The sequence below is a fragment of the Camellia sinensis genome, chromosome 2, assembly GCF_055761805.1.
Source record: "Camellia sinensis isolate YWXY chromosome 2, ASM5576180v1, whole genome shotgun sequence".
Classification (NCBI taxonomy): domain Eukaryota; kingdom Viridiplantae; phylum Streptophyta; class Magnoliopsida; order Ericales; family Theaceae; genus Camellia; species Camellia sinensis.
This window is the reverse complement of record NC_138962.1, coordinates 14,866,125-14,878,134: the sequence shown is the minus strand read 5'-3', so window position 1 is coordinate 14,878,134 and position 12,010 is coordinate 14,866,125. Positions and strand designations below refer to the sequence as shown.

The window sequence follows — 12,010 nt, the reverse complement described above, 5'->3', positions numbered from 1 at the left end:
TCAACCATCTTTTATCCTGGTCCTCTCCGTTGTCTCGCCTGCCTCGTCCGTTTCTGCTTAGACGATCTACCGCGTTGACCTTTGTCGAGGCCTTTTTCTCTGGCACTGCGGTGGTGCCAGATTTTGTTTTGGCACGGGCACTATCCTCTTCCACCCTGATGTGCTGATGCACTCTTTCCATCAAGGCTTCCATGGTGAGGGGTGGTGTCATGGTGATCGAGTCCCTTAGTCTATTCCCGACTGGAAGGCCTCTTTTGTACTGTGCAATGGCGAGATTGGTGGGGCAGTCCCCAATCTGGTTGAATGTCTCCCAGTAGCAACTATTGTAGGACCTTAGCGTCTCTTTTTCACCCATGTCAATGGAGAGTAACTGGTCAATCTCCACCGGGGTTTTGGTGTTTGTTTTGAACCTTGTGACAAACGCCTCCGCCAATTGCGCCCAGGAGGCTATGCTGCCTTCTGGAAGTTTTTCAAACCAAGTCAAGCCTAGATCGCCAAGGCTTGACAAGAACAGGATGCACATTAGAGCCTCGTTTCGCCGATATACCGCCATAACCTGGCGGAAGTGGCTTAGGTGAATGTAGGGGTCCGTTTTCCCCTCGTACATAGTGAATTTGGGCTGAAGGAAGCCTGTAGGTAGGGGCGCATTTTTAATTGCCGGAACAAACGGCGAGGTCTGCAGCCTTGCTAATGCTTTGTCCGTCGGTTCGTAGGCAGGGCGTGGTAATGGCATTCCAACCTCGACGCTTCCATGCGATCGAGGAGCCAATCGTTGAAGGGCAGAAACTCTGCGAGGGTCGCGCGCCCTGGTGTTCTCCTTCCATTGTGCCTTTTCTTCCAGCATGATCCGTAAATCGGATGATCTGGGCAACTCCGTCTGTTTGGATGATGTTTGGTGCGAGTGTGAGGGTCGGTAGGTACTTCCCTCTGTGTAAGACCTCAATGATCTCGTTCTCTCAGACCTGGAGTAACGAGTTCTGGAGGTTCTAGACTGAGTATCGCCTATCCTGAGGCTTCTACTCTCTGCTTGTGATGGTGTGGAATGCCTTCCATGGTCTTCTGAGCGGCGAGGGGGCGTCTTGTTTTTGCGCTCCTCTCCTGTCGCCACTCCTTTTCCCTTCATCTGGCTCTTCAAGGCCTCCATGTACGCCGCCATCTTCCTTATTAATTCGTCTTGCTCCTTCACGCGGTCCTCCAGAACTTGAGGATCAGTCCTCCGCCTTTGTCTGTCAGGATTTTGTGAATGAGAGTGACAGGGGCTGTTAGTCCGCCTCCCCCTAGTATCCCTCCTGGAGTTATGTCGTTGGGGCTCGAAGTCCGCTATGGGAGGGATAGAAGGTAGTCCTTCGCGCCTTGCACCCCCATCTGGTGTTTGCCTGTCGATGGCGGACTGTGGTAAATCTTCATTGTGCACCATTGTTTCTAAAGAGGTAAAGCTTGATCAAGAGGTTTTGTCCTGTCTGTTCTTCCCACAGACGGTGCCAATTGTACGGGAAAGAAATAAACCTTCTCGTATAATCCTGTTGATCAAGTCTGCGCTCCTCCAAACGTCGTCGCTTTACTCCCTGAAAACACAAACGTGAGCTAGCCGGCGGGTGTGTACCGGAAACCTCTCCGATACCTAAGTTAGCAAAATACACAAGTAGACAAGAGCTCTGTGTATTCAAGAATCAAAGTTGTGTTACTTCTCCAAAGGTGATGTTTATGAGCTTTTATAGGTTTCGTGTGGCACAATTCTAGTAGGACTTCTACTCCTCCATGCAGAGTCCTCCTAGGATTCATACTCCTGAAGGATAATGCTTACCCTTCAACACCCCCCTCACTGTTTAAACCAAGTGAGATGGTTATATCATGGCCGGGCTACCATACAACCGAAATAACATTGCCATGCTAGACTGACTGGCGTAACCGATCTAACTGTTAGTTCGGCTATTCTTTGCTTTTCCCCTACCTCGGCTTCACATGCCAAAACCGAGCTATCCAAAGAAGAGCCAACGCCGAACTAACCCAAAACCAAATCCTGAAGAGGGCTCAGTATACTTCCTCACGTCCACCTCGGCTTTGCATGCCATGACCGAACTAAACAATTTGGCCGTGGCGACCGAGATAACAACAAGGCCTTCTTGGACTGAGCTAATGAAAAAAATCATTTTACTCCGCCTTTCTTACTACGGCCCAAAGCGGCCCATCACCTTCATGCAAATTACCCTCTCAGGAATGATTTCCCATATTTAGTGGGACACATTTTTATATGGGTATTGTTACTCTAATCCAAAAATTAGATCAATTTTTTAAACTCAATGAAAAACAAAAATATCCCAACTTCCTTACCAAAAAAAAAAAAAAACTTTAAAAAGGCAACGCGATATTTGATTATGACAAGAAAGCAGCTGTGCAAATGTTGATGGTCAAAGCATATGCGCCTTTATTTAAATTCTTTATATTTTTGAATTACTAATGGAGATTCTATCTAAAAAAATCTTTCTGCCAAAACGCAATTTGTCGATTTTCAAGTTACTTCTTTTTTTTTTTTTTGTCTAACTCAATTTGTTTTTTCTTTGTGAGTTTCGAGTATATTTCCATTCATACGTCCTCTCTATGAATCAAAGATACAACCTTTGCAGAAGCAAAAACTTTAATGCATGGCCTTGTTTTGTCCAACCTGTTGATTCTTTCCAAAACTATTCAGTTTGGTATTTTTAAAAATAATTTTTTGAGTTTTCAATTTGTATTTTTTTTACTTTTTAATCTATTTTTTTTTAGATCAACTTAATCTAAATACATTTAAAAAGTATAATATTTATAAATTTAAATACAACAAAATACAAAAATGTACTATTTTTTAAATATATTTTTTGTAATCAATGAATTTCAAAATATTTTTTCATAAATATTGTACTTTTTAAATGTAATTAGATAAAGTAAATCTAAAAACTAAAAAAAGAGGTTAAAATATAAAAAAATAATAAAAGCAAAAAAATACAAACTGAAAATTTTATAAATTCTAAACCAAATAGTCAGTAAAATAGGCGGTTCTAATTTTAAAATTTAGTCAACAATTATGATTGGACTGTAATAAAATGTATGACAAAATTGAATTCGGCCCTATTTAAATTTAAAATTTAATATTTAATATTTATCAGATACGACTCATAACAATTATATATATATAAAAAATCAACTAGTTAGCCATTAAATTATTGCATGTGGCTGATATGGTTGAACAAAGACAAATGATATATACACAAAAGCAAAACAAAATTGTAAAGAATGTATAATGTGTAATTGAGATTTATTTTAAGTGTTGTATAATTTATATTTAAAATAAATTTAAATTACACAATGTACTTTTTGTGTATTTTTTTAATGTATTAATTCTATAATTATAGCACTATTGTTTAGGCTTTGTTTGATATAACCTATATAAGTACACTTATTTAAATAAGTGCTTTTATTTGAGTCATATCATTTCTTTAATATCTCTTCGTAAAAAATAAAAAATCCCTTAATAAAATAACGGATATGAGCCAATTGGATAACGTAAATAAAAAGAAAAAGAAGAGAGACATATTTAAGTTTTAAAAAATGACTTTTGTGCCACGTGAATGTAGATCGATAGAAAAGTTTAATACTTGCTAGTTGCTAAATTACAACTGCTGCTTCTATAAATAGACATGCAGGACACAACAACCCCATCACCCCTTATCCAAGAATAAGAGTAATATATCATCCCATATTGCTCCTTTTCTTCTATTGAGAGAAAAACATGTTGTCACTAGGAGTAGTTTTGAGCACCTTCGTGGTAGCATTGGTTACCATATTCATAACTCATTGGGTTCGCAAATGGAGGAATCCCAAATGCGAAAATGGTGTTCTTCCACCGGGTTCCATGGGCCTCCCTCTCATCGGAGAGACCATTCAGCTCCTTATTCCCAGCCGATCATTAGAACTCCATCCCTTCATTTCTAAGAGAGTCCAGAGGTAGCATACATAATTAAATTTGGAAAAAAAGAAAAGAAAAGGGTTTTCAGAAACAGTTTGTAAACAAGTTTTCTATTTATTTATTTCATTATTAAAGTGTAATTATTTGTTGTCTTTTGTTTTTCTGATTGTGTGTAGATATGGGTCGGTGTTTCGAACTAATATAGCGGGTAAACCGGTAGTAGTAACAACCGATCCAAAATTCAATCATTACATCCTTACGGAAGAAGGGAAATCGATTGAACTATGGTACTTGGATACGTTCACAAGCATGTTGCCGATATATGCAGTGGGCAATGTTCAAAAGTACATAAGAAACACTACTTTGAGTCGGTTTGGCGTTGAGGGCATCAGAGTGAATTTGCTCTCTCAAATCGAACAAGTCATTCAGACAACTCTACGTCATTGGTCTACTAACCAAATTGTTGATGTCAAACATGACGCTGCAAGTGTACGGAAAAAATAAAAATTCAAGCTCATTAATTTGATCCTTGATTAATCAGCCTTAATTTATGGTGCTTAATTTCATTTATCGCTATTTGGTCATTACAGATGATTTTTGACTTCACATTGAAGCAGTTGATTAGCTATGATTGGGAAAAATCATCTGAGAAACCGCTAAGTAAGAGATTTTCTAGCTTGTTACACGGTCTTTTGTGCCTTCCCTTAGACATTCCCGGTACTACATTCCACCAAACAGTGAAGGTAGTAGCTCAAAGAGAAATTATGACTTTGTTTTTGAAGAGATATATGTATATATTGAGAGATAGTTCCCAAGTTTTATATGTGTTTTTATCTTGTTCAATATTCAGGACCGAAAGGAGATGCTAAGCATAATGAGGGATGCCATAGTGGAGAGAATGAATTCCCCCAACAAGATTCAAATGGACTTTCTTGATACAGTCATGGAAGACTTGAAAACTCAGAAGTTTGTGACTCCCGATTTCCTATCCAACTTTATGTTTGGAATTTTATTTGCCAACTATGAGCCCATCACTTCAGTTATACTATTGAGTTTGAAGTTACTCTCAGAGCATCCTTCGATTTTGGAGGAGCTAAAAGTACGTTTGCACTCCTAAATTTTAACTAATTGACACGATTGTTGATTGCTTTTTCAATTTTGGTTGATAAATGATTTAGTAGAACTCTCCATGCATATAAATTTGTGATATTAATGATTGTTTACTTTTATCAGGCTGAAAATGAAGCAATCATTAGAAACAGGAAGAATCCAGTTTCTCCACTTTCATGGGAAGAATATAAATCGATGACTTTTACACTTAATGTACGTTTGTACGATGATCCCAATTTATTTTGTTTTCTGCCTCAAAAGGATTAATTAATTGAAATTTTATTCTTACTTTACTAATGATGTGTATTTCTTATTAATATGTGAAATTGCAGGTTGTGAACGAAGTTCTTAGGTTGGGAAATGTAGCTCCAGGGTTGTTAAGAAGAGTAACAAAAGATATCAAATTCAATGGTATGTATTATAAATTCCATCATAATAACATCAATTAGCTCCACATCTTTATTTTTTATTACAAATATAAGGTTCATATAATAGAATTTGAAATATTTATTGCTTAAAAACTTAACAGGATATACAGTTCCAGCGGGCTGGGCCATTATGATTGTTACTTCTGCTCATCAACTGAATCCAGAAGCTTTTAAGAATCCAGTTAAATTTAATCCATCACGTTGGAAGGTGCATCTTGAGCTTTTCAATTTTTTTTTATTTTTATTTTTTGGTTTCAAGAAGGGATCGCATGAGAGATTTTAAAATTTTTACTGCTGCACATCATTTTGATGCCTTAATTGTTCTAATGTTTAAAATAGTGACATTGACCATTAAAGGGTGAATTATATTAACTGTCCTTATAGTTTGGGACTTGTGTGATCCCTGACTTTTCATGTGTGACACATTTGACCTTAAATTTTGAATTTTATTCCAAATAAAGACAATTGAAGATACCATTGCTCAATTTCAAGGACAAAGTCTTCAATTTGATAAAATATAAACTAATTTGATAAAAATAAATATCAAAAAAATATTTTTAAATTTTTAATAATTATTTCTACTCACCAAAAATAAAATTATGTAAAACTGATAAATCTTTTACACATTTATTTATATATTTTTATCAACGTAATTTTTATTACGTGTTTGGATGATGATCATGTAATGGACGGTTGTTTTTATTTTCATTAAATTAGTTTCTGTTTTTCCAAAAGTCAAATATGGCGATAACTTTGATATCATTATCAAACCAATCCATTAAATCAAAAAATTCAAAACTAAAAATATTTTATATATTAAATATATCGATTACACATTAAAAGCTTAACAACTATCCATTATATGGTCATCATCCAAACACATAATAAAAATTAATTTGGTAAAAATAAAATTAAATAAATGTGTAAAACATTTATCAATTTTACATAATTTTATCTTTAGCGGGTACAAATAATTTTTAAAAATATATTTTTGACATTTATTTTTGTCAAATTAGTTTATATTTTTATCAAATTGACGATTGTACCATTTTTGTATTTTCAACTATCATTATTTGGAACAAGATCAAAATTTAGGATTCAATGTGTCACAATTAAAAAGTCAAGAATCAAAGTGGCACAAGTTTCAAACTATAGGGACTGTTAATGCAATTTGCTCATCATTAAAAGAGGGCATTGACAAGTATTGACATTGCACCTTAATTATTGGAAAATAGGACCTGGATCCAACTGTGATATCAAAGAATTTTATGCCTTTTGGAGGAGGGATGAGACAATGTGCAGGAGCAGATTACGCTAGGGCGTTTGCATGCACCTTTCTACATGTATTGGTCACCAAGTATAGGTAAAACATTTTTTCTTTTTGCTTCTCTTCTTTGTTTTTTCGTTTTTAATTTCTACTTGTGTTACTCAAGCTTGTTAACAAAGAGTAGTATTTGTTTTCAACTTAATTTGTGATTTTATTTTGGATATACAGATGGACAAAAGTCAAGGGAGGAAATATTTCTCGGAGACCCGTTTTGGATTTTGTAGATGGCCTTCATATCAAAATCACAGAAAAGAGCAACTGAATGGGATAATATTTCAGAGAAGCAAAAACCAGTTCTGTTTTATACCCTTACGTGCACTGTTTTTTCTTGGTTACTTTGTTTAGTTTTTTTGTTATGTAATTCATACTGTTATGTTGTTCAAAACTACATACTGTTCTGAAATGGCTACCCCATGTTTGTGATATGTATGTATACTTTTCATTAATAAAGTTTTTTTTTCTTTACTGATAAAAAAAATAAAATAAATAAATATGTAAACTATGCTCTATGCATAAACAATATTGCTTCCTTTGTACTTCCGTAAAAAAATTTCTGAATACTTTCCTTAACCATTGAATGAACACTATAGTTTGCTGTTATTCCTCTTGTTGTTTGGCTTCATTCTGCAATTAAATTTACAAATAACGAAAATCTCTATCTGTTTCCCTGGGATTTTTTTTTTCTTCTTTTGTACGACCTCATCATGATAGTACTCCGAAAATGTTGAATAATTTTCCAACATGAAAAATACTATTAACTACTACATTAGGAGGAAGTTTCTCACCCTTCACCTTCTAAAGTCGGGACAAACTCTTGGGAATGAGATATCAAATGTCTCAGTTAGTGAATATTTAAATCTTCAATCATTTAATTTTATAGAAACTAATCACAGAACCTTCATGTTGATATGGAGTCCACAAAATTTGAGATATAATTGATATTAACCTTTTTAAAAATGAGAATTGCAAATCAATAAAAAAAATAAAATAAATTGAAAGTTAATGTAAAAATATGTACATGTAAGTAGAATTTGTATTATGGTACAAGTAAAATTACAAATTTTAATTGCACCATAGCACAAGAGCACTTACATTACATCTTCATACCAACTAACTAACAAAATCAAGTCTTAAGTCTCATCAAATGAGATCAGTTACATGAATCTTTTTTCTCCACTCGATTCTATCAAAGGCCATTGCGTTAGTAAAATTTAGGAGATTCATATATCTATTTACTATATTACCCCATATCAATTCAGAAGATTCATATATCTACCTTTCCCCTAACATTTTCATTTACCATTACAATTCATTTAAATGCTTGTAATACATATTTATACTATTAATTATATATACACTAGTACTACAGGTTTGAAAAGATTAATGTTATATAAGCATAATTTTGTATAAATTAAACATTCATACAGAATAATAAGATATTTTTGTGATCTATTTATTTGAGAGACAAAATATCAATTATTGTATCATAAATTAATTTTCTCTTGAAAACTGACTGTTTGTATAATGACTCTTGAAGCCACACCTAACTTGTAAAACTTGGCGGGCAGATTCTGTAATTTAATATTTGGATTTAGTCAACCAAACTAATTTAATTACGCCAAAACAATGACACAGACCCAACTGCCAAAATATCCTTCATTGGTGGTCTATCTTTTAATATAATTTATTTATTTATTTATTTAGTATTATTATTTTTAAAACTAATATTAATAATAGTAACAAATGTATTTTTTATTTTATTTTTTTTATGCAAGTAACAAATGTATCTTAATCATTGCTATATTTATTTGTGTAGGGCAGATTCTGTAATTTAATTTTTGGATTTTGTCAACCAAACTAATTATGCCGAAACAATGACACCGAACCTGTCAAAATATCCTTCATTGGTGGTCTATCTTTTAATATAATTTATTTATTTATTTAATATTATTATTTTTAAAACTAATATTAATAATAGTAACAAATGTTTTTTTTTTTTTTTTTGATGCAAGTAACAAATGTATCTTAATTATTGCTATATTTATTTGTGTAGGGCATATTCTGTAATTTAATATTTGGATTTTGTCAACCAATCTAATTATGCCGAAACAATGACACCGAACCTGTCAAAATATCCTTCATTGGTGGTCTATCTTTTAATATAATTTATTTATTTAGTATTATTATTTTTAAAAATAATATCAATAATGGTAACAAATGTATCTTCAAGATAACAAATATATTAGGTAGACACTACAGTAGGTGGACCCTATATATCAAGTGATGAATCTCACATCCGAATTTTGTATCTTAATTGATATATTTATTAGTGTAATTTTGCAATGAAATCGGCCAAGGACATGGTGATCTCAAAATATTTTATTTTTTATCTTGAAATACTTACAATTATTAAATAATGTGAGAAATCTTAAAATAAGGTACAAATCTTTAACTAGTCTAAAGCGTGTAATTTTATTTTATTTTATTTTTAAATAATGTTCCATTTATTTGAACAGAAAATATTTACAAATGGAAAATATTTCTTATAGAATTTTTTTTTTCAAAAAAAGTTTTATGAATAAAATATTTTTCTATGTTTGGTGGTAGTCCTGAAATGAAGATGGAGGTAGAGGTGGTGACATGGTAGTGGGGCAACAACGGCAGTGATAGCGACGGTTGGTAAGATTTTAATCTGGAAAAATGTTTTCTGTCTTTTAAAAGTGAAAAATATTTTCTAACTATATAGGCTAGTTTTTTTAAAATTATGAAAAATATTCTCCGTTAATTTTTTTTTTATTGTACCAAATATCAAAAAATATAAAAATATTTTTCAAATTTTTTTTTTTCCAAACTAAACAAACGGAAGGTTATGATGGTGTCAAAAATATTTGGAGTGGACTTAGAATAGAGGTGTAAATTTGCCCGGTCCAGCCCATGTCGGGTCTTATGGGCTCCCGTCAAAATTCAGGCCGGTCAACGGGCAAGAAATTTAGCCTCATACCCAAGGGGTATTCAGGCCTTGGACAGGCCTAAAAATTTTTTTTTTGTTAATTTTTTTTTCTTCTAAAATTTTATTACTTACCACTAAAAGAGACATTGGACCTTGGGCAGGTCGATCCTCAGGCTAGGCCTTGAGTAGGATGGGCCACGAGCAGGGCCGAACTTCAAAATGATAGCCTAAGGTCTCGGACTAGGCTTGGACCCGGGCCCAAATGGGCCTAAGTTAGCCAGGCCCACCCTGGACCGCGGGCAGTTTTTGGGCTACCTATGAGCCTCGAGCCATTTTTACACTACTAACTTAGAAGCTCCCGTGGCTAATATGGGGGAAATTCTATTTCAATATATCTACTTATTTAGTGCACATCATTTATCAATATATATACACATTTATTTAATTTATTATTATTTTTTTTCTTATTCCACACACTTAATATTCTAATTATACCCCAATTCATATCCTTTTTACACACACCACCTACACTCTCATTTCACGCGCCTTTACCCTTTTTACCCATCATTCTTCTTCTCTTCAGCAACCTCAATTTCTTTGCTACCAGAGGAGTTCCCAAACTGATTAATGCTTTCAATGGTTATGCCAAACAACCCCTGAACTTCTCCACCATCAAGAATCTTGGTTTGATCATGAGCTCCTTTATCGCCAAGACCGACCTCTGTACTTACAATTTCGCCGGAGGGTTCCTGAAATGGTTCCGAATTAGGGATCAGACTGTCAATTCCGTCAGAGGCTTTGCCGGAGATGCCCTGAATTGCTTTACCCCAAAAAATTGAAACTTCATTTCCACCAAATTGGGTTTGAATAAACCCATCATAGAGAACCGGACCGCCATTCTCGTCGTTGAATTTACTAAACCAAGCTAGAACTGAGTCACCCCCAACCACTGCACTCTCAACACATCCAAACTATAAGAAATTGAGAGAGATTGAGAGAGCAAATTAGCTCTGTATTTTTTGATGTATTTAGCAACCAAATGGAACCTCCATTATATAGGAGATGAGTTACAAGACAAAATGATGAAGCCACCGAAAGATAGCAAAAGGAAAAGAAAGCATCTCTGTGCTAGGCTAGCAACAACTATGCAACAACTATCTATATCTAATATAATATCTACATAGATTATCTACGATTATAATATCTACATATAATAATACTATTAACATCCTCCCTCAAACTCAAGGAGGACAAACATCAACCAACTTGAGTTTGGAGACAAGGTCAACGAAACGGCCAGGAGAATGAGCTTTGGTGAAGATATCAGCAGGTTGATCAACAGAAGAGATCGGATGAAGATGGACAGTACCATGAGTAACGTGTTGCCGAATAAAATGGCAGTCAATCTCAATATGCTTGGTGCGATCATGAAAAACATCATTGTGAGCAATTTGAAGAGCACTGTGATTGTCACGAAAGAGGGCAGTAGCGCCAGAGGGAGTAACACCCATGTCAGCAAGAAGCCAACGAAGCCAGAGAAGCTCCTGAGTAGTATCAGCAAGGGCACGGTATTCGGCTTCGGTACTAGAACGAGCAGTAAGAGATTGTTTCTTACTGCGCCAAGAAATAAGAGAATCACCCAGAAAAAAGCAAAACCCAGTAGTAGAGCGGCGGTCAGTAGGATCGCCAGCCCAATCAGCATTAGAGAAAGCACGAAGCTGGAGAGAGGTGCGGGCGGAATAATGAAGACCATGAAACATGATGCCTTTGAGATAGCGAATGATACGAAGTAATGCAGCATAATGTGTGGTACGAGGAGCCGACATAAACTGGCTGACAATATGGACGGCATAGGCAATATCAGGACGAGTAACAGTGAGATAGACAAGACTGCCAACCAGCTGACGATATAGAGTAGCATCAGAGAGAAGAGTGCCATCAAGAGGGGTAAGACGACTCTGAGGCTCCAGGGGAGTTGAGGCAGTCTTGCAATCGGTAAGACCAGCACGGGTGAGAAGATCAGATGTGTACTTAGCTTGAGAGAGAAAAGAACCCGTGGAATCATGGAAGATTTCAAGACCCAAGAAATAGCTGAGAGGACCAAGGTCTTTCATCTCGAAATGATGGCTAAGAAATTGTTTAAGATGAAGAATACCATTGACATCATCACCGGTGATAATCATATCATCCACATAAAGAATAAGCAAGGTGGTCCCTTGAGCAGTTTTGCGGATAAACAGTGCAGTATCATA

General features: G+C 34.9%; 1 protein-coding gene across 1 annotated transcript; it reads left to right on the top strand.

Moving 5' to 3' along the window:
* Positions 1-3,599: 3,599 nt before the first annotated feature.
* Positions 3,600-7,299, top strand: LOC114300390 (beta-amyrin 16-alpha-hydroxylase CYP87D16). Its single transcript, XM_082913773.1, has 9 exons — positions 3,600-3,981; positions 4,120-4,432; positions 4,534-4,686; positions 4,794-5,042; positions 5,177-5,266; positions 5,386-5,464; positions 5,583-5,689; positions 6,717-6,844; positions 6,977-7,299. The coding sequence occupies exons 1-9, from the start codon at positions 3,767-3,769 to the stop codon at positions 7,068-7,070; spliced, it is 1,428 nt and encodes a 475-aa protein (XP_082769899.1). The 5' UTR covers positions 3,600-3,766; the 3' UTR covers positions 7,071-7,299.
* Positions 7,300-12,010: the final 4,711 nt, after the last annotated feature.